Genomic DNA, 22,570 nt, shown 5'->3' with positions numbered 1-22,570 from the left:
ATCAATTCATCTTGTTTAATTATAATATGTAGGCCTGGCCTACAGGAAAGAGCAGTTTAGATGTTGACGGTCTCCATTTTTGTGTTGGTCATATGATAGAATGATTTATTGCTTGTGTTTAGTTAATAATAATAATAATAATACAGAAGATAAGGAACTTATCTTTCTTTAACTATATTTCCTCTACATGATGCAAAATATCATATTGAGGTTTCAGTGTTTCTCATACATTGAATTATTTGTGGCAGCTCAGCTTCCGCCTCCCTTTGATGAAATAATCCAGTTGTACATTTAATGAGGGGAAGTTTGTAAGTAATGACATTTACAGGCCACGTTGGCTGTGGAATAGTTCGTTTTGAGGTAATGAACAGTGTCTACTCACTCTGAAACATGAAGCTTTGTGTCCTTGCCCTCCTCTACAGACAAATTCACGCTCCCCTTCACATGCTCGGCGGCCAACAGTGCCCCTACAGGACATGAAAGAAGGTACAATATTAGCAAACAACACAACCTGTTGGGACACGTAGAACCCTCTTTAACAAAACTATTTATAGGTGGTTCAAAGTGTTCAAATTGTAGTTGCGCTTGAGCCAAGTCAATGTGTGTGACCGAGTGTGATTTCGCACACACAGACACACAGACACACACAAACACAAACACACACGCACGTTTGAGAACAGATAATTGTAAATATTCAGGAATGCTGTCCAGATATGCAATTAAATATGAAAAGCGTAGAAAGTATTAAAACTATGGGTGCACACCATCATCTCGCCTACCAAACTAGTCTGGTAGCTCAAACACAGATGGGAAGAAAGTGAGTTTCATGTAAACATTCTGCTCTAAATAGGATGTTGAGATTTTCCGCTCAATTCTCAATTGTTTGCAGTTTGCTGCATGTCTTGAACAGTGCCAACAACAACCAGGAGAGTGAGGCAAAGGTCCTGTAAGGTCCAATAACAAATCTGTACATATAGTGGCTATAGAATATGGACGCTAATTCACCTGCATTTTCAATTGCATGTTGTGTATGAAAAGTGCTATTATTATTATTATGATGATCTGTACATACACATTCCAAATATAGGCTTCAATATATGGAGTGTATATTTATAGCCATCTGCATCGTTGCACTTGGCCCAATACGCCCGTACATAGTCATTGTACACTCTATAACACACAGTGAATACTTTATAGATACAAATATTGCTTATGGATATTTTAGCCAGTGTATTTTAATACTTATACGTTTACTTTTTGTAAAAATATGTATATATATATATTAAGATATACTTGTTTGTTTTTACTTCAGATAAATACTCCTGTCCGCTACTTGTTTGGCTCCTGTGCATTTGATTCGTACTAGCTTTATTGTTATTCAAAATACATGCATTCTAGATTAAAATGAATAGCTCATATGATACACGTATGTCTAAATAAAGCCAAATTTGTTCCGAAAGTAGAAGTGAAACGCTGGTTGCCAGACGCTTGCGTCAGCCAATCCAACGTACTACAGACACATGATGGCGCTGTTTGCCCACAGTAACCCAGTAAGTGGGTGATTTCGCTCCTGCAATTAAACTCGACGAAGTAACAGCGTCATTTGGCGTCAGTCTCAGGCAGGGAAACGCAACAGCGTCCAAGCGGAGACGGTCTAATAGAGCCACCACACGCGACAGGGCTCCACGTACATTCCGCCATGTCACCTAGCTGTGCTACGGCTAGCCTGACAGCTAGCTTATTATTATTGTTGTTGTGCCACACGGATACCTCCACGGCGAAAGTGGTATTCAAGGTGAAACAGATGCTCTTTCGGGAAGGGTCTGACAATGCCACAAAAAAAAAGAGAAGTTGGCCCGCCGCCCTGCGGCGAAGTAAAGAGGCGTACAAGCCGCTGCGGTGGTGCGGTGCGGTCGGTGTGCCACGACGACAGGCACGGCTAGCTCGACGCTGCCCTCCCTGCTTCAAATGCTTTGGGTGGAACCGAGTGTCTCCGCGCTCACCCAGGGGAGGGTTGCTGGGGTTGATGGTCAGGTTTAAAGCCATGCTCCGCTCTCCGGGTCCGAAGCGCTGGGTGAAGGTGTATGTTCCAAGCCGCGTCCAACACGTTCCGACTCGGGCTGGCTGCGAGTGAGTCCCGGTCCCAGACGCTCGCCGCTCCGCACGCCGCGCAACACCGCTCTTCTTCGCTTGGTTGAGGAGCGAGACCTCCGCGCCACTATAGCGCCGCCACGCGGCCGAGTCGTCTGTTGGGCGCTTTACACTACAACTCCCAGAACTCCATTCGAAACGACACAGTGGGCCCCCGAACACCCGGGCTGTGTTATGCCATGTGTTTATTGTTTAATACTATAAGTCGATATATATATATATATATATATATATAAAGTTCCTCTAATGTGTGTAAATTCAATTTAAAACATGTTTTATACATTTGTACGTTTGATTCTGCTTTTATTTTTTTTCTTATAAAATATTCCTTCCTCTCAGGTTGTTTTTGAAATATCCATTCCTGCATTTTGAACTTTGAATTTCGTATTTTGTGATGTGTCAAATATAATCTAAGATGGATAAAGAAGAGAGGATAACGCCGGGAACTGGCGCATGTTTTCGTTTTATTTGTAATCGTGTAATGGGTGAAAGATAACTGGAGAGGGAGCTGCCGAGCAACGGGGGGGGGGGGGGGGGGGGTCGCTGAGTTGGAGGCGTTCCTCGCCGTAGAAGAAGGAGGTGGCGGACCGACCCGCGACTTTGTTTTTGTCACATGTTCCGTGAGCCCGCGACACTTTGTGCCGCGCCGGACGCGCCTGGGACCGGGCGGGTTGCACGCGGTGTACGCATTGACGTGCGGGCGAGTCATTAAACGTAGAATTGTATGTATGTGAGTTTGCGTCTCATCCGATTTCGCCTCGACCCGCTCCAAATCACCGCGCTCTCCGCAGAGTTGACGTAGCTGGCGCCGGCGCTGCATTGACTCTTGCGTCCTCCTTCACGATTATTATTGTTATTATTTTGTATTATTATTTTTTTTTTTTGTTACAGGATCGAAACCGACCTGAATAGCAGACGCGCCAAGGTAGGTGTCGGCGTTTAGGGAAAAAAGTTCACTAGAATATTTTCTGCATTCAGCTTTGGGAAAACCTACACGCTTTTGCGGAAGGGGGCGCGGCCATCTGCGGGCCGCTGTAGCGCCAATTTATCGGAATGGATTTAAAGGTGCAGTCGGTGTGTAGAATTTTCAGAACGGAATTGACGGAAATTGAATTTATATTCATAAAAAAAAAAGGTTTTAAATATTGTATAATCCCATGCAAATGAGAATTGCTGTGTTTTCGTTACCTTAGAATGAGCCGTGTTTATCTACATAGGGGGCGGGGCCCCTTCCACGGAGGCCGCCATGTTAACTACAGTAGCCCAGAACGGACAAACCAAACACTGGCTCTAGAGATGGGCCTTTTGCGCGTTTTGCATCCACCGTCTCTTCCTCTGAGGCCCCCATGTTGCACCGTGGGGAGGGGTAATCCATGGTTTGCGATCTGCGACCTCATCACCGGATGCCACTAAATTCTACACACTGCACCTTTAATAGAAAGCAAGTAGTTTATTTGCATTTAAAGTTGAATACCACCCATTTCAGCATTAAGATGGCTGATATGATGCCCCCTGTTTCATGCAGTCCATAGAAAGAATAGCTACACCTCTCTGTATCTGAGAATCCGGCTATTATGGAGGCTGTGTCCTACCACAGATGTACTCTTTGTCCACGGCCCCTAAAAAGCCTCATTAAGCGGAATGGTGAATCTCAGTTCCATTAGAACAGCGCGACTTGAAGGTGATTTATTTGCAGTTCAGCAGCTCATCTATTTTAAATTGAAGGAATAGCGTGAAATATTGGTACCATCTGTTCAGGTGACCACAGATGTCTCAGGACAATCAACACGGCAGGTGGACCATCTCCAGCAGTGATGACGATGATGACATCCCTCCATCAAATACCGCCACGTCTCATTCCCCAACGCTGACAGACTCCAACCGCAACTCTCACATGCCTGTCCCGCTTGCGAGCTCCAAAGAGGCCCGCACGGCCACGCCACCGCCGCCAGCGCCAGCTTACGGGGTGAAAACAGAGCCCCATCCGGTGCAGGTGAACCCAGCTCCATCACCGCTTGTCACTGTCTCTGAAGCTAGACAGGCAGCCCACGCCGGCCAATTAAATCCTGTGAAATATGAATCCCCTCCGCCGCCGTCTGGAAAGAGGAAAAGGGAGCCAGATGAGTCCGGCTGGGCTCTCTCGGACAGTGATGATGATGATGGTGGTGATGATGTGAAGGTGAAGGGGGAGAGTTCTGGCTCCGGCCAGCGCGGCGCTCCCCCCGGAATGAGGCCTCCGAGCCCCAAAGCCAAAAAGCCGAAGGTAGAGAAAAATGAGCGTCCCCCCAGCCCCCACGGTCGTACGTACTACATTGATGAGCCGGACGACTTCTATGAGACCAGCATTCCGTGTCTTAACGACACCTACAGGCTGTACCTCAACAAGGTCACTGGGCTGGACAGGAAGTACAACACTGGGGCCCTGCATATCAGAGGTGAGCGGTGGGGCCCTCACTGTGGGTTTGGTTCAGCGTCGTTTAAATGATCCTAGTGAGTGGAATTCAAAAGTTGACTTTGTTTACAAATATAGTTAATGCGAGTTGAGTCTTAAGGATCAGTCTGATCTCTTGGTTTTCAGACCTCTAATAAATAACGGAATAATAACACATTTATTCACCGTCATTTTAAATAGACATCCTCTCACCACTGTTTGGGACTTTAAAAGAATCGGTTCAGGTGAGAGATTTCATCCACCTTTTGCTAATTGTATTTAGTTTTCTGTTTGCTGTTGTTTTTACATTATGTTTATTCTTTTACAGTTTAACTACTGTTTTGATATTTCCTGGATGGTTCAGCAGTACCCACCAGAGTTCAGGTAAGGCCTGTGATGCTGTACTTGCTATGTCTTCAAAATACCTTCCTCTTCAGGCATCACTGTACTCCTCCTATAAATGGGGAGAGAATGTCCCCAAATATGTCATGGCTTTTATATGACAGTTACAGAGATTACAGAGATTTGCTGTGTCTTTGGTCACCAAGAGTTATCAAAACAACCAACAATTCAATGCGATCCATAGCAAAGGGAAACCATAGGCACAGTGGGTTTGTCCAATAACATTGCTTGTGCAGCAGAAGCTTACAGTACTTAAATGGATGGTTGAATATTTTGCAGCTAAGTTTTTGCTAATTGCCCAAGTTTTGGTTGTTATCAACGATGAAGAAATGCTTCACACGACCAATATTAACTTGGATGTGATGAATGTGATTGTGTTTGTGGTTCCAGGGACAGACCGGTTCTGCTCGTCCACGGGGATAAGAGGGAAGCCAAGGCTCATCTCCTCCAGCAGGCTCAGCCCTTCCCCCATGTGCGGTTCTGTCAGGTAACTCAGAAAGCCCACCACTGAGGATGATTTGCAGATCTATGAACAAATCAAGCCATAACAGCATTTGGGAACCATGCATTACCTCGAAAAAACCCCAGTGATCTTTCTGCCTTTGGGTTTAAGGCAGATCTGTAAAATATGATCTGTGTGTGAGGAGGATACCTCTTGGAAACGGAACAAATCGTTGAAGAGTTCTCTTTTTTTTTTTTTATTATTATTTTTTTTTTTTTTTATTTTCTTCTAGGCCAAGCTGGATATTGCTTTTGGGACTCACCACACGTAAGAGCTCGTCTCGGTTCTGGCCTTGTTATCTTTTCTGTCTGACACAGCAGAGGTCTTAGTCTCAGAGGATGACAAATGAGCAGTTTTATTTCTGAGCTGGCTCGGTAATGTCACGGTGAACTGCCGAAGAGTCTGTTTTGACATGGAATATGAAACAAGGAAAGTTTTTGTAGGAAAATAATCTAGTTCTTGCAGTTTTACTCTGGCGAGTTAACAGTTGTTGGAAGTTTATTTCCTTCTTGTCGTGCATGCATGGTGTGCAGATGCTTTCTGTTGTATGCCCCCCCCCTGCCATACTCAGGACAGACAAATAGGGTTATAAACAGGTAATTAAAAGGTGTCATTTTCGAATGACTTCTTATAGCTTAAGGTATTTGCCGTGTCTTCACTACAGTTTCAGCCATAACCAGTTGAAGATGATCCCTCCGACTGTTTTGTTCAGGAAAATGATGCTGCTGTGGTACGAGGAAGGCTTCCGGGTCGTCATACTAACCTCCAACCTCATCAGAGCTGACTGGTACCAGAAAACCCAGGGGTGAGTCTATCCCGCCAGGCAGCCGAACAGCCAAAATAACACGATCGTTTTCCTGTTTTATTCTAAATCAATCCGATGTCAGATCGCTGATTTTACTTTGAAACGCAGAACATTGGCATGTTGCCATGGTGACATTTCACATCTGGTTGTACAACAGGGTAGTGAAATGTTAGTTCTAGTTCAATCAATCGTTAGGTAGTTCTGGTTTAGTTGGTTTTCTAGTTTCTGGACCAAATTGTCTCGTTTTTCCAACTCCTGTGGAAAACGTCAGTATTTATTGATTCAAATACAACTTATTCCTATGATAAGGAATAAATCACTTCTGGTGGAATATTACACTATGTTAAACTATGTTGAATTGAGTTTCTGGTTCGTTCTTTTACGCGTTTGTGTGTCTGTGTCAGGTTGTGGATGAGCCCGCTGTTTCCACGGTTACCGAAGGGAAGCGCTTCCTGTGACGGAGAGTCTCCGACCTTCTTCAAGCGGGATCTGCTGGAGTACTTGGCGTCGTACCGAGCGCCGGAATTCAGCGACTGGATCCAACGGATCGAGGAGCACGATCTGTCCGAGACAAGGTGGACAGACATATACCTTTATTACTGTCAGAGAGTGGGCCGAACAGGCTGAACAGGAAGTACCCATGTCCATAAAAACAACATATAGAAATACTCTGCTTTATCTTTGTCGGCTTCCTCAGGGTGTATCTCATCGGCTCCAGCCCAGGGAGGTACTTGGGCTCCGACATGGAGCGCTGGGGCCACCTCCGACTCAGGAAGGTAGAGACATTCCTTCTTGGTCAGCACCATCTCTCGCCTCCATATCTCCTCTTTTCTCCTCACTCTCATCTTCTCTCCTCTTTTTATCTGAATCTACCCTATCCACTCTTCTGCTTTGTTCACCTCATCATCACCTCTTCCCTGTTTTTGTTTTTGTTTTTGTTTTTTCATTTCGGCAGCTGTTGTACGAGCACTCACATCCCATTCCAGATGAAGAAAACTGGCCCGTGGTTGGCCAGTTCTCCAGCATCGGTTCCATGGGTTTGGATAAGAGCAAGTGGCTGGCAGGGGAGTTCCAGCGCACGCTGACCACAATAGGGAAGTCCTCTCACCGGGCGGACCCCCCGATTCACCTGGTACGTCCCGCCCACCACAGCTGCTAACTCCGGGCAAAGTCAAGTTTAGATGAACACAATGTTACGTGTTCGCACCATCTTATCCATCGATGGATAGAATGAGTATCGGTCTCTGAAGGCAACATATCCCAAGTTTTTATGTTTGGGTATAAATCATTGAGGTCATTGAAACATATTGTTAACATTTCAGAAATAAATCTTTTTATATATTTGGGCTGCCAAACTGTTTTCCTTTCCTTTAATTTATAATGAATAGTCATGATGATGGTTATTTATTATAATATGTCAGACATTTAATGCTGGCACTTCACCTCCTTAAAATAAATTTGACAAATATTACGCCTTAAAAGTCATTAAGAAGACTCCATTTCTAATTCATGAGGTCTATATTTTGACATAAGCCTTTTTTCTGATTTATCCATATATATTTTTCTGGCAAAATTAGTCCAGTTGTTATAAAACCCTACCATCTCAATTTGTTTCTGTGTTTAAAAAAAGTAGAGTAATAGTAGACCCTGTTGTAACTGAATGCTCAATGTTTTTAAAGTTACATCCTTGTGATGCTGTGATGATGTCTGGCAGGTGTATCCCTCAGTTGAGGACGTCAGAAATAGCCTGGAGGGATACCCTGGTATGTCCTTCCACACACTCTGTTGTTTATGTATTCCGTCAGTCCAGAACCTCAATTGGTGAATTTTATTTTCATTCCATCTCCATTTTCCTCTAATGGAGACCCGTTTATATATGTGAAAAGGGGGGGCGGGGTTCTTTCATATCAGACATTTTTGCTATGACTTTTTTGGGGTAACATATCTTTTTAATTGGGAATATTCACCAATACAAATACCTTATTTTAGCCTGATATTGAGCTTATTATAGTTATGGCTTTTGTACGCTCCTAATTCACTGTGATTCTGTGTGTCCTCCAGCGGGGGGCTCCCTCCCCTACAGCATCCAAACTGCCCAGAAGCAGCTGTGGCTCCACTCCTACTTCCAGTAAGATAAAGTCCTCAACTCCTGCTTGCCCATGTTAAACCTCCGCTGTCTCTCAGGTTCAGGAACCGTTTATTACACTTGAAAACACTGTTTGTGTCTCCTGACTAGTTCCAGTGAGATTTTGTGTCCGTCAAAGGGAAGATGTGTTTATGTGAGGAAATGTGTTAAATTAGCAAATGGTTATATTTATCTACACAGATGAAACTGGTCAAAATAGGCCGGGATTAAGTGTGTGTGTGTGTGTGTGTGTGTGTGCGTACGTAGCAGGTGGAAGGCGGAGGCGACCGGGCGAAGTCACGCCATGCCGCACATCAAGACCTACATGAGAGCGTCACCAGACTTCAGCGAGCTGGCCTGGTTCCTCATCACAAGGTCTGCATGGCCTTCTGGTTTTTGCATTGGGTAGTTTTAAAGCTCTTTAAAGGTGTTTTTTTTCATGTGTGGGTGCGTGTGCGTGTGTGTGTGTGTCTCCAGTGCCAATCTGTCCAAGGCAGCGTGGGGAGCGCTGGAGAAGAACAGCACCCAGGTGATGGTCCGCTCCTATGAACTGGGCGTGCTCTTCATCCCTGCCGCCTTTGTAAGAACCACAAACACACACACACACACACACACACACCCACACACTTCCATGCATGAATTGTCCCAAGTAGTTAATGCAGATCGGGTCCGACCAGGTGCGCTGCCTCTCCCTGGGTAACTAAACTTCTCTTTACTTTCCCGGCTCGTCTCCCGCTTGGAGAAGCAGCCGTTTGGTGTTTAACCTGCGCGGCCACCTCCACGCATCTCATTTGGAATAGTTAAAGTTGGTCCGTCCCAGTTTGGTGGGAGATAGGATCCAGCTTGCCCATGCTGCTGTCTGTAGTCCAGAGTAGACCAGGTGTCACAGGGTGAAAAGATCATGAAAGGTTAGAGTGGAAGAAAGTTTCGGGAAGGAGAAGAGCCTTGAAGTCAGTGATTAAAGTATGTCATTAATTGTTAAAGTGGTAATCCAAAAGGCTGTCTGTGTTGGGTGGATTACACTACAAACTCATATTATTATTATTTTTTTTTAACGTCCGGATTCACCGTCACCATCTTTTTTTCTTTTCTTGAATATATGACCTCTGTTTTATTCATTTGGTTGTTGTTTCTTCACATGAGGCGGTGGTGATGTTTTTTCTGTACATTTATGGGAACGTTCCTCCGCATCAACTATTTATAGACTACGCTTCTGTATCCAATTCACAATGACTGTCTTTCCACACTTAAGGCGTGAGGGAAATACATTAAATACAGGCTGTTTCTTCAAAAGTGGCAGCTGAATAAAGTATCAAAGATGTGACAAATATGGGATTAAATAAACAATATAATGTTTCGGATTACCACCTCAAACAGACAGAAACAACATATTAGCGGAAGACGGATAGAAAGGAAGCCGCAGTAGTGTAACAGGATGCTGCAGGGTTCTTTTTGTGAAAGTAAACCCTCTGCACAGCAGCAAACTAGGTGTTACTCCACCCACTGTTCGGTGTGAAAAACAAACCAGACTGATACACCAGAGCGTCTGCCCGGCGAAGAATTAAAGTAAGCAGATTGGCTCCAAAATCATTGGAGATGAGGAACATGTCAACCAAAGACAGTTCTGATCCCCGTGCTGGCGAAAACATCTGCACGTTCACACACAACCAGGCCTCCCGTTTGAAAGTTGCATTTCTGAGGACGAAATTCAAGCACCTCAAGGACCTGCTCAGAACCTTAATGAATATTGTTGCAACATTGTATTTTTATTTTTTTTCTATTTTTTAAATCTCAGATGTATTTTTTTGTCTCCTTTCAGAACATGTCTTCATTTCCTGTGCAGAAGAATCAGTTTCCTGCCACCTCTTCCTCCGCAGCTTTCCCTGTGCCATTTGACCTACCTCCGAAACACTACTCTAGCACAGGTACACCCAGAGTTTGCTGTTTAAACATTCCAAGTGTGTTCATTATGTGCGTCCGTACATATGAGCGACAGAAACTTGCGCACAGTATTCAGTGTTTTTGTCTATTCTAAGCGGTTTGAAGCTAAACACGCTGCCGGTCCATTCTGTTCTCAGACCAGCCGTGGATCTGGAACATTCCGTACAGCCAGGCTCCTGACACTCATGGCAACATCTGGGTCCCCTCCTGAATTGGGCCCCTGGCGTTCCCAAAGGAACACACACCGAACATACATACATAGCACACAGATCCCGATGCCATTCGTGTCAGTGAGACAGCAGCAGGCAGGGCAGCGGATCAATTCCTTCAAAATGTTTGTCTGTCTGTGTCTCCTAAGTGTCACAGTTTAGTTATTTTTGTATAACCTACCTTTGTAGTATACCTTATGCCTTTCTCTCTCCCTGTTTTCTCCCCTCTATCATCTCAGTCGCATAGCATGGACTTTATAAGTGAAGTGAAGCTTTTATTTTAGGCTATGGTTATGGTTAGGTTATAGCGTCTGATGTGATTGTGGTCCTTGTTGTCAGTTTTGATGTTATCCTCATTTTGATATTAGTAACATCAGAATAAAACATTTTTCACTATTTCATTGTCATTTTTTAGAACTTTTTTTGATTCAGGGGAAAAAAAAATGTTACTTAATAATTTGTGGGTGCTCCGGACACCAGTTTGATGGCTCGTCCATGGCTCTAATTCTGGTTGTGCAAAAGATACACTGTCGGCGTGTTCAGCACCTTTTTTTAATCGCATCGATTGGGTGTATTAGTACAAAGTTCCCCAGAGGTTTCCAAATGTCTCCTATCAGTTTGACCATGTGGCCCCCCTCATACGTCCCAGCAGTACCTGGAACGGCCACTAGATGTCCTCACGTGATCATCCGTCCTGCAAGTACAACTGACTCGCAACTCAAAGAGACGCATAAGCGCTGTTTTCGCTGATATTCCCGGTGCGTGGATGCAGCGGAATCGATGTTGTTTTTTTTGCACATTTCATTTGGCTCGTTTTGTTCGTCACCTTTTTTAAGTACAAAGGCATCCAGATAACTTGGAAGACGGACCCGGTTCTACCTCCACGCGCCACGCCCACCTGGATGCCGCTCTTCTGTGAACGATGGGAGCCGCCTCCCACTGCGAGGCCGTTTCTTTTTTGATTTTGATTTTTTGATTTTTTTATTGTTTTGGTAAATTAATACAAGACAGAATAACAGGGCGATCCCACGGCGCGTTTGTTAAACACGCCCCGCCCCACCCCGCTCCACTGCACCCCGCCCCGCGGGCGGAAAATGTTAATCGCGGGGAATGAAAAGCATGAGGATGAACAAATAACATTTTTAAAGAGCAGAAATATTTCTCGTTTGATATTATATCATAGCAATTAATAGAACGATGAGTCTGTATAGAGTTGTGTAATTATTTATTAACCATACTTAGTTGGTGGTGTGTTATTTTTCCGATACAACCACTATAGTTATTCTTTAACCGTCAATATGACGAAAAATGTAAAAATATTGTTTTAAATGATTCAAGGTATTATGGAAATGTAAAGGTTGAGTATCCAGTTCAACGATTTGAACTGAGATAAATGATCGGACTCACTGCTGATATGGGGTCGAACCCAAATTCTGCTTTATCGCCCAACCCTCATGTGAGCTGGTGGGGCTCTTGCGGCGTTCGCTTGAAGCTCGGAAATCTGTAATTCCGAGTCGATGGTTCGCATTTCCGAGCCAAATTCTCGGTGTTTCATTCCGCGGGCAACATGGAGTAGAAACGGTAAAATCGCGTTTGTTTGTCAGCCTCTACAAGCGCCTGCACGCGAGTAGGTGAGAGCCAAGTCCCCCGAGCTTTCAAATATATCCCCGTGCAAAAGGAACTTTGTTCACAGGTGACGGTGTGTACCGCCACCCTATCGCGAGGCCATGTCTGTCCCTGCAAGCGCGGCGCCCAGTCGCTCCGTCTCGACATGCCGAGTCGAAATTCCAGCTGCAACGGACGTTGATCTGCACTTTTTTTTTTTTCCCAGTTGGGAGCTCGGATTTTTCCGATTTTCACTGGAGGCATCATTGTCGCGGTGTGTGCGGACAGAAAACGTCACCACGCCCCCTTTTGTAACCTCGCTGCCACGGGGAGACGTGGGGGGGGGGGGGAAACGCACGCGTGGAATGACAATGGACACGCCGTGCATTCTGCGTTCGTGGGGGGGGGGGGGGGTAGTTGATTTCCAGTAAACGGTCGGCGATCGGGGTCCGTTGATCCGCCGCGGAGCCATCGGGCGTCGATCCCAGCGTACCGGTGCGCCCCTCCTCTCCCCCCAGACCGCCCCGGAGAGGTGACAGCCTCCGCCTCGCTCCGCCACGATGAAGCGAATAACGGGGAAGGCGAGGGATGAAACCCTGATCGAGCTGAAAAGCGCCGCGGATTATCAGACCGGAGGTAATCGCATCCCTTTGTGACTAATGCGAGATGGAGAGGAAAAAAAAAAGCTGCTTATTAACCCTCCGGAGCTGTGTTGTTAGGCGCTCGCGGTGCGTGTTCCTCACATGTTTCAAAGTCAAAGCTCGTTCTAAACGGATCGGTTTAGCGATGCCACGTTGAGGTTCGAGTGGAATGGAGCCCTTAATCGGATTGAATTGATTGTGTGTTGGTCTCGTTCAGTGCGACCGGGTGCTACACGCTTGTGAAACGCTGAACAAGAAAATGCACAAGCAACAGAGAAAGTTGAATCTCACGGTTTTGTTGTTGTTGTTGTTTTTTTGTTTTTTTTTACTGTGTTTACTAGACGGGTACACGCGGAATATGGATGACTAAAATGACTTTGACGGAAACTGAGTGAAAAAAACAGTTGAATAGCCGTGGTCTGATTGATAAAACAGTTTTTTTGTTGTTGTCAGTGTTTTTTTTACTTATTAAATGGACATAATTAGAAACATCTCGTTTCAAAATTACACACTCAGTTTCATCGATTTGGCAGCTAGTCACTTAATTATGACGTCATAGGTGAATGGCGTAGGAGTGGTTGAGGATGAACGGTAATAATTATCATTATTATTATTATTATTAATAATAATAATAATAAAAAATAAAGCTGCAGGCAGCAAAACACGGGAGGCAGTTTCGTAGTGTTAGATCTATCTATCTATCTATTGATCCATCTATCTGTCTATCGTCTATCCATCCGTCCGTCTGTCCATCTATCTATCTATCTATCTATCTATCTATCTATCTATCTATCTATCTATCTATCTATCTATCTATCTATCTATCTATCTATCTATCTATCTATCTATCCATCCATCCATCCATCCATCCATCCATCCATCAGTGACAGAAGTTGACGTTTGGAGTTGTGTAGGGCAGTAATGATGTATTTACAGAGGCTTACAAATGGAAACAAATGTACGTAATTTTAGTGGCGACGCCTTTCTGTGGATTACATTCTGATAGGTCACAGTTCCATTAAAATCGGAAAAACGTTGACGTCTTTTTGCGTCTGTCTACGAGTAGAAAACTCTATGCAGTCCACAGGGCGCAAGTCACTGGATGATAATCACCTGAATGACGAGAGAAGAAGCCTGAACTTTGGCTACATAACTTTGGATGACGACGTCACAAAGTGTCCCGTTCCTCAGACTCATCAAGTCGCGCCAGATTCTTACATTTCCGGTCCATTTTTTCACAAATCGCAGAACTGTGCGTACTAAGGTTGCCATGTTTCATATACTTTAGGCTGAAAAATGCCAAGAAGATTAAGAATAATAATAATAATCAGAGCATGGGCTGAACCCCTAATAATAGCAATCAACAATAACAATATCACAGAGGACCATATAAGGAACATGAATGTTTAAGTTTACATGTATGTGACAAATAAACCTCTTGAATCTTGAGGAAGCATCAACTTCTTCTTCTTTGTCAGTGACAGCCAGCAAACCAGCAAATAACCATTATAGGCCCGATGAAGGCAGTGGTTCGTCAATTCCATGAAGACATTTAGGATTGCTGCATTGTTTTTGCTCAAGAATCATGCAGTAGTATTGCAATATAATAGGAAAGTATCAATCATCGTGTGACATTTCATTTGTCTATTCAACATTATAGATGCTTTGCATGGAAGCATGTAGGGTGAGATCTGTTTCTTCAGTAAAACATAAAGCTGACAATTGTCAAATAATTTTCTGCTGGTATTATTTCAGCGATATGAGATACATTTCAGATAAAGATATTGTCGCCAGTATAGATTAAGTTGGTCAGTAGCTTAGGTTAGTTAATGGGTTTATCTGCCTAGATATTCTTTCACACTTTTCTGCTCTCGGTAAATTTTCCTGGTGGCCATATTGTTTTTTGTTTTCGCTTCACATCCCTTATCTCTCCCAGGAAACCATTGAATATTTATAGAAACTGCTGTAAAAATGGCCCCCGGAACAGAGGCCTTTCAGTTGCCACATGAATGTCCAGCCCACTGGACGTCCTCTAGAATTCCCACTGAAGAACTGGACACGTGGAGCAAAATCCTTGATGGGATCAACGACGTTGTGATGTAACCACAACTATGTTATCTCACCTCATGGGGAAACGTTTGAAAATGATAAGTATGAAAAGTATTAATATTTCATATATACTCCCAAGGAAATTCCATCTTCTCGTTTTCCCAATCTCAGAATTTATTTTAATGCTATTGTTTATCTTTACTGTTGTTATATTTCAACTACACTCTCATTGGCTTGCTAAGATAAGGTAAGATTAAATAATTTGGGAGTTACATCAACTCAGTGAGATAAGTGAAGTAAATACAAAATATTATAGTAAATAAATAAGATTATATGCACCAAATTCACCAAATATATCAAACACAATGTAAATATCCAATAGATACCTCAAGAAATATACAGTGTCAATTTACAATGAAATAAAAATCAAATAATTGTATTTTATTTTTTTTAAGAAATGTAGCTGAAACAAAAAACAACTATAATACTTTTCCCCTGTGAGTCTGGAATGCCTATGTAACATAAATCCACTATGAGGTACTATTGCATTTTAATAACTAAATAGACCCATTTATAATTTAAAACGCATTATTTATTGATGGATCTAGCAGCACTAAATCAAATTTTCCTGTCAGTGTATTAATTATGCCCTCTGTGTGTTCTTTTAATCACTAAGTGTTAACACAGTGCGAGCTGCAGGTTGATGAACTGAGCTCCCACATCACCAGCTTTGTTCAGGCTCTTATCAGCGCAGACCTTCAGGCCCGTGTGAGGGGTGTGAGGGGCGTGCAGAGGAAGTAGAGGAAGGGCTCCGTCCTCACCCTCCCTCCCCTCTTCCCTGCTTGTTGTCTCTAGTCAGCGGCCTTGTTAACAGCTGCCCGACGCTCAAATACAGTGTTGAATGGTCGTGTTGCTGCGCTTTAATTGAACTTAGGCCGGAGCGACGGATTTTTAGCATAAAAGGAAGCTGTGGGGGAAGAAATACTTAGGCGTTTTCACTAATATTAAAGTGAAAGTACAAATGCCCGCACACAAAAAGTTCAAGTTCAAGTTCAAGTTCAAGAGATTATTTGTCACAAACATATACATACAGTCATACATACAGGATATGCAGTGAAATGTCATGACACCTGGAGGACTCGAATAAAAGCGAAAGTACCACTTCGATATTTCTACTTAAGGAAAAGTATAAATAGAATTAAAAGTGAAAGCACTCTAGTAGCATAGGTGATGTCATCTGCACATGAGGTGATGCCAATTTTCAAGGATGAGCAGTTTGTTAGATCCAGCCCCTCATGTTGATATATAGATGTAAATGCTGATTTAAAAAAAAGTTAAATACATGAATGAAGTACTTGTACTTTATTCATGTATTTTACTTACTGACTAACTTACTTACTTACTTACATTCCACCATTGAAACAAAGAACCATTGCAAGATACTGTTGTGGCCCTCTATGAAAAGATACAGTCCGATATTGTCAAGTTGTGGATTTACCTTCAGGTTTTAGTGTTAATCTCACAGTTTGTTTTCAATCCTCCCCATTTACTAACTTATGTAATAAATGAGTTATTATTGGGACATGCTTCCATTTAAGGGGCTCTCGGGCCAGTATTGATGCCTAGCTGGTGAAGTCATCCCTTCATTCTCAGATGAGGCAGAGCCTCTGCGTTGCTGTGGCAACTGGCCCGTAATGTAAGTACTTGTGTAATTGCGTCTCTGGCGTGATGGTTTTTTCGATGCCACATGAGACACAAAGTCAACAGCTGAGATCCCCTCAGATGAGAGCAGGAACCCTTTGATTCATTTGTCCTGTCAGAGAAATCAAAGATTAAGCTTCAGATAAAAAAAACAAAACATGCCCGATCTATTTTTAAACCACTGTAAAAAGTACAAAGATGGACAATGTGTTTTACCTTTCCTGTCCATTTCAGTTGTATGGGAAAAAATCCGCTGGGTCATGGTATCGTTTTAGTCTTAAAATATATTATATTTGTCATGATGTCTCTTTGTGAAGAGACGATGGCGCCCCTTGTATCAAAAAAGGCAAGTGACAGGATCAGGCTCAGGAGGCTAATTATATTGTTTACTCTCTGTGCCAAAGTCGTTATCAGTACAGTGTAGTACTCTGGTGTGTTTCCCAGTAAAGAATATTAAGATAATTATTCTCTCTTGAAAAAAAACGCTCGTTCATTTGTTTCACAGACTTTTGAGGAGTTTGAAAAGGATGCTCCTCTGTGTGTGTTGGGATGATAAAGTGTTGTGTTTTCCTATCTGCTCTGCACACGATCCCAGACCCGGAGTGCTGCGGTATTGGTAATATGGTATGTTTTCCGGGCTTTGGCAAGAAACCGTTCCCCCGCGGGAGTTTTTATATCTGGGTGATAAGTACGGCCATCTGTCGTAATGTACAATGAAACTAATGTGCAATGAAACTGATGTGAAATGACGAAGTGAATATGGTGTTTTAATATTTGTTATGTATTTGATCATTTTATTATTGTTGTTTTTCGCCTCAAACAGTTACATCAACATCTGACAATATCCGTAAACTCATTTAACCCAAAGAGAGACGTGTCACCTGCCACTTCAGTTGTACTAAAGTGTGCTTTTTTGCAGCCGGGTCTTTTGGTTTTTAAAAGCCTTTCCCCTGAGTCACTCTGCCCGGCCAGGCATCCACTGTCACTTTAATCATGAGCTACGGAAGCTTTTATGAGTTCCTAATCGATACACTAAGAACTGCGTATGGTTCGATCGCGGCCGAGATGTCGCGCTGAAATAAAATCTGCTCTGCCTTCTGAGGGTGAAACGCCGCAGGGTGAAGCAGGAGCTGCAGGCTTGTGCAAAGACTGTGAACTGTAAACACACTGCAAGGACACAACAGTGTTCAAGAAGCCATTCCGGTTACTCTCTCCATGCTATAAATGATGGAACAGCCCTCTGGTTCCTATATACATACACATCTTACATCCTACGTATGCTTTCCCTGCATTTAATTACTATGTTTGTGTAAATGACACACTAATAGTCTATCCCCTGTCTATCTGTTTGCCTGTCTGTCTGTCTGGCCTGTAAAGAGGGTCCTGCAGTGCTGACAGCATTCAGGATTAACCTGCGCTCAGGTACGGGCAGCCCGTCCGTCTGTCCGTCTGTCCCCTCGCCGCCATCTCGTCTCTTTTTCACGCAACCCACGTAGACTCATTCTACATGCGCCGCGCTGAGTCTGCATGGCTTACACATAGAAACTCTGGTATAAAGAAATCACAGCAGTGCACAGACCTTCCCGGGGGAATGGGTAAAAACAAAAAAAAGGAGGGGAAAGAAACATTGAAAAGGGCAAAAAAAAAAAGTTGTCATGATCGTACTACTCACCAATTTAAACTATTCCAATGTGGACATGACAATTAACATGTAAATAATGCAAAAGAGGGTGAGGTTGTTTGCCCCCGCTACCCCATCTCCTGCTGTGCACCAGTGGTATCTGATCATCTGGATGATGCCAATGAGCTCACGTACCTGCAGTTTATCAATCCTCAGTGTGCTCATCAAGTGCTATCACTCTGTGTGGACTTTCCCAAGGAGAGCGATTCTCAACCTCTTTCATATCGAGTACGCTCGATTTGGTACGCATTCGGCCACAGAGTGGATCAGAGTTTGTCTCTGAGAGCCCAAATTGTGTTGTTATTTCTCGATTTAGTGTCTTGTAAAATGAAATAACGGGGAAGTTCTACTATTTATCGTCTTGCTTTCGAGGACCCCCTGCAAGTCCCTCATGTTGAGAACCACTGCTCCAGGGAAACCTCTGGAATAAACTGCTGCTGTACGTTCATCCCTGAGTCGCGGCGGCGGAAACCGCAGGAAGACTTGTTTCGTGTCATACGCTGTGACGTCTTGAGGACCCATCGCAACAGGGCAGTGGAGGAAGATGACCTGTGTCATGTTTTCATCCCTGTTACAAGCCTCACATCTCTGACAAGTTAATGTGATCGGTGCTCTTCTGATGTGTGCGTGTGTGTACAGTAGGTGTGTGTGTTCATCCCTTTCTCTGCCTAATAATAAATGTACGCATCTTCGCTCGGATCAAACGCAGGATTTTTATCTCGCCCGCCGTGAGAAGTATCTGGCGGCAGCTGCGATCATCTAGGACGCCGCCACGCGCCAGAGTCCAAGACCGTCGAGCGTCAAGGATGTCAGTTTTATCTAGGAGCCGCCGGGGACTTACTGACATGTAATTACAGTGAGTGGCTGTTCCACCGACGGGGGCCCCGTTCACAAGTGAATGTTTCGGTGAAATAGGCCACCACTACGTGCACGCCCGGTCCAGAAGGGCTTGTTTTAGATCAGAGACGCCAGTGCTTTTGGATGATTGGCTCACTTTGCATGAACAAAATGAACATGTCGTGGAAATACAGTTGCTTCTGTTGAAGGGAGATCAATGCTTTTCCTTCAGTCCTCCGCTTGATTTAGTGTTAGAGTCACGACTTTCTTTATTGACACTTTTCTCTCGTTTCTGGTCTATTTGTCTAACTGAAACAGCTCTTTTTCTCTCTCGGCTGTTTGTTCAGCGCGGGCTGATAACGGACTGCGCACTCAACTGGATTGAGCCTAAAAACAACAAACAAGAAAAGCTCAAAAACAAAAACAAATAAAAATGACCCCATGGTCCCAAGGTCCCAAGGAAAAAGCCCATGCTGCCAGTTGCTCTCCGTAGGCCTCAGATCCCTTGGCTGCGGCTCGTGAGTCTTATTACTCTACTCCTGCAGGGAGTCTCATGGCCTGTTGAGGACCTTCCCTCCTCGAGGATCTCCTCATTGGCTCAGAACTCCTTCTGTCAGAGCCTCGTGGCCAATCTGAGGGGGCTCTGCCGCTGGTGGGGGGGGATGTGGCTGGAGGTGGGGGTGGTGGTGGTATGTGTGTTTGATCCCTCCGTTGTGTGTGTGTGTGTGTGTGTGTGTGTGTGTGTGTGTGTGTGTCATGGAGCGAGGAATTCAGCAACTGGGTGTCTCCGCCCCCCTCGCTGGTCTCTCCGTGCACGACACGTACCAACCTCCCCCACAGGAAGCGCCGGCTTCCCAGCATTCAGAAATAACAAGGGCAGGCAGTGAGCGCAGCGCGGCCATGGAGGCACATTCCCCCCGCTGGGGGAAGGAAGCGATGCCTGAATATCTGGCCGCATTGTGGTCTGGGGGAGAAGGGAGATGGTGTGCGTGTGTGTGTGCGTGCGTGCGTGCGTGCGTGCGTGCGTGCGTGTGTGTGTGTGTGTCCCTCTCTTTCTCTCTCTCTCTCTCTCTCTCTGTACTTGTATTTGTGCCAGCTGCCCTGTATTTCATACCCTCTCTTCCTCTCCTCATTTTAAAGATGTCCATAGTACACGTGACCCGATCCCTGTGCCAATCTTTCACTTTCCGTGGTAGCATTGTAGAAAGTTGTGAAGGAAATACTCGAGATAAGCGAGCAGGATAGAAATAGCGAGGGAAGACATCTCAGAAGGCAGAGGTCAACCAAGTCCAGATGCTCTGGACCAGTGTAGTTCCATCTGTCTGGGTTTATCAGACCCTAGAGCAAAAAAAGCTTTTTTTTTCCAGTTGTCTCCCGTCAGTCAAACCAGCATATCTTTCCGTAAGAGAGGAGACATTAGAACGTCATTGCTTGGTTGGATCATTTCAAGGGATCATCTGAAGTCATCAAGTGCTGTGCCAAACCAAAGGCTAACCCTAACCCTGACCCCTATTCATCTGATTTGGGAGGCAACATCTGGTGTATCCTTCGCCCAATTGGATTCCCCACAATGCTTTGCGAGTGCTTTGCCACTGAGCCCTTTAGGGAGGCACCGAGCGGGCTGTCGTGAGGGTTTGCGTGAGGTGGAAGAACGCGGGGAGGGCAGCGCGTGAGAGCTGTTTCAGATCAGATGGGTTTGAAGCTCACCTCCACCTGAAAACGCATCCATGGTGTCATGCTGTTTTAGGGGCGTGCACGTAAACCGAAACACGCCGTAGATGTGAATGTTCTGTGCGTGAGACGTGTACTGTGCTTTGTCTGTGTCTTCTCTTCATCAGCGTCTTGACCTCGGATGTGTTGAGAGAGTACAACTCGTCCATTTTTTATGTCATGACAAACCATACATTTTAAAGCATTTTTAAAAGCGCCGCACAAACGAATCGTGTGTGTGTGTGTGTGTGTATCTGTGCTTGCATGTGCAGATGTCCCTTATTTAAGGCATTGTCTCGTTTTGCAGACGAAAACAACGGTCACAGTCTGAATTCTTTGTCGGACAGAGAGTCGTCACTGCCTGGACATACGGAGGTGAGTCCCTTCAGCCTGTTTGGCCCCCCACGCACATGCACACACACACAAGCGCGCGCACGCACGCAAACACACATGCGCACGCACGCACACACACACACACACGCATGCACACACACACACATAGGCACAAGTACACACACATGCACGGACACACGGACACACGCACACACACACACACACACACACACACACACACACACACACACACACACACACACAGGCACATGCTTGGTCTGATGAGGGTGGAGATGACTGAGCCACCCTCGTCGATGAGACCACAGCCTGGCTTAACTTATTTGTATTGACGCTCAACGCAGGGGCGCTCTCACTGTCGGCAATGCTTGTGGCGATGTGCAGAGGCTGTTATTCTGCTCAAACCTGTCTAAGTCAAATGAGTTTTCAAGGGTCGTTCACGACAAGGGACGTCGTGTATGACCGCTGTGGTGTACAACTTAAAAGTGTCAAAACACATTTGCATGCTGCGTGTCCTGCATACAAGTATACAGTGTAATGTACATAGCACTTCAAAATAGACAACTAAAAGACAAAGGCAGATCAATTAAACAGAAACAAACGGTCAAAATCAAACATGTGAAAAAAACCCCAAAACAGCCTGTAAACGGCCTTTGCAGTGAAAGAACATTTTTGATTGATGGAACAGATTTAAAAGATGATAGTGACTAGAGGTGGAAATTACGGGTTCAGAAAGTAAAAAAATCCACCCCGGGATTTTGAGTCTACCATGTGAATTTGTCCACATTTGTCCGCGGAAACCTGCAGGGCTGGAGCAAAAACATGGCAGGACCTTTACTTTCTGAACCTGGCGATAGTGACTTGTGATTTGTCAAAAAACCTTGATCAATCACCTTCAGTCTTCAACAAGGATATAGGGGCAGACCCAGGCTCAAGGTACCCCCTGTCCAAGGCCTGGGAGACATAAAACATTGCAGGTGAAAAAAGAACGTCCGGACTCCATCCATTATATCTCTGACAACCCTGGATCGCTCTTGCCTTATGCCAAATCCCACTCGAAAAGAAACCTTGGTGTGATCTTTCATTTCGCCCTCAAATTTAACGGCGCGGTCAATTCAGCTCCAGTGCGGAGAAACGGCCAAAGACGAGTCCTTCGCCCTCTCTTTCCAGGATCTTGAGGAAGTAACCCCGTGCTTTTCATAGCATCCCGTCTCCACGGCTGGACTTTCACTGTACGTAGCATTTAGACGCTCGTCAAAACACTCGTCTGCTGCTGACTCTGCGGCCCCGGAATGGGACCCGTAATCAAAACCACATCGCCCCCGCCCTGGCCTCCTTGCACTGGCTCCCAGTCTGTCTCAGAACAGATTTTGAGGTTTTACTTCCTTGTTTTTATAGCACATAATGGGAGGCTTCGCCGCTATATCCC

The 22,570-nt window shown here is 44.7% G+C and overlaps 3 protein-coding genes across 9 annotated transcripts in view; 2 read left to right on the top strand and 1 right to left on the bottom strand.

Annotated features, from left to right (window-relative positions):
- Positions 1–2,165, bottom strand: part of eprs1 (glutamyl-prolyl-tRNA synthetase 1) — a 33,218-nt gene extending 31,053 nt beyond the window's left edge. For all 4 annotated transcript variants that reach the window (XM_079997662.1, XM_079997663.1, XM_079997664.1 and 1 more), the window contains exons 1-2: positions 2,004–2,165; positions 383–467 (exon numbers count right to left, since the gene is read on the bottom strand). In XM_079997662.1, the coding sequence (XP_079853788.1) occupies positions 383–467; positions 2,004–2,046 (128 nt within the window). In that variant the 5' untranslated portion in view covers positions 2,047–2,165. The remainder of the gene's footprint in view (positions 1–382; positions 468–2,003) is intronic.
- A 640-nt stretch (positions 2,166–2,805) lies between these two features.
- Positions 2,806–10,918, top strand: tdp1 (tyrosyl-DNA phosphodiesterase 1). 3 transcript variants are annotated; one of them, XM_079998323.1, is made up of 17 exons: positions 2,806–2,877; positions 3,043–3,076; positions 3,910–4,586; positions 4,784–4,827; positions 4,911–4,966; positions 5,375–5,471; positions 5,719–5,753; positions 6,199–6,291; positions 6,696–6,866; positions 6,989–7,067; positions 7,247–7,423; positions 8,006–8,054; positions 8,353–8,419; positions 8,684–8,791; positions 8,894–8,996; positions 10,236–10,341; positions 10,495–10,918. In XM_079998323.1, exons 3-17 carry the CDS (start codon positions 3,920–3,922, stop codon positions 10,566–10,568), a joined length of 1,926 nt encoding a protein of 641 aa, XP_079854449.1. In that variant the 5' UTR covers positions 2,806–2,877; positions 3,043–3,076; positions 3,910–3,919; the 3' UTR covers positions 10,569–10,918. The 3 variants fall into 3 exon arrangements, with proteins under 3 accessions (XP_079854449.1, XP_079854448.1, XP_079854450.1); XM_079998322.1 differs by having other exon boundaries at positions 2,872–3,076; XM_079998324.1 differs by lacking the exons at positions 10,236–10,341; positions 10,495–10,918 and having other exon boundaries at positions 2,872–3,076; positions 7,971–8,054; positions 8,894–8,994.
- A 1,666-nt stretch (positions 10,919–12,584) lies between these two features.
- Positions 12,585–22,570, top strand: part of ano5b (anoctamin 5b) — a 22,549-nt gene continuing 12,563 nt past the window's right edge. Inside the window, exons 1-3 of one of the 2 annotated variants that reach the window (XM_079997539.1) lie at positions 12,585–12,807; positions 17,940–17,984; positions 21,098–21,165. In XM_079997539.1, the coding sequence (XP_079853665.1) occupies positions 12,732–12,807; positions 17,940–17,984; positions 21,098–21,165 (189 nt within the window). In that variant the 5' untranslated portion in view covers positions 12,585–12,731. The remainder of the gene's footprint in view (positions 12,808–17,939; positions 17,985–21,097; positions 21,166–22,570) is intronic. The other variant, XM_079997540.1, reaches the window with a different exon arrangement.

Source organism: Zeus faber, assembly GCF_960531495.2.
Source record: "Zeus faber genome assembly, chromosome: 3".
Taxonomy (NCBI): domain Eukaryota; kingdom Metazoa; phylum Chordata; class Actinopteri; order Zeiformes; family Zeidae; genus Zeus; species Zeus faber.
Note: the sequence above shows the minus strand (reverse complement) of the source record. Positions and strands in the feature narration are given on the sequence as shown.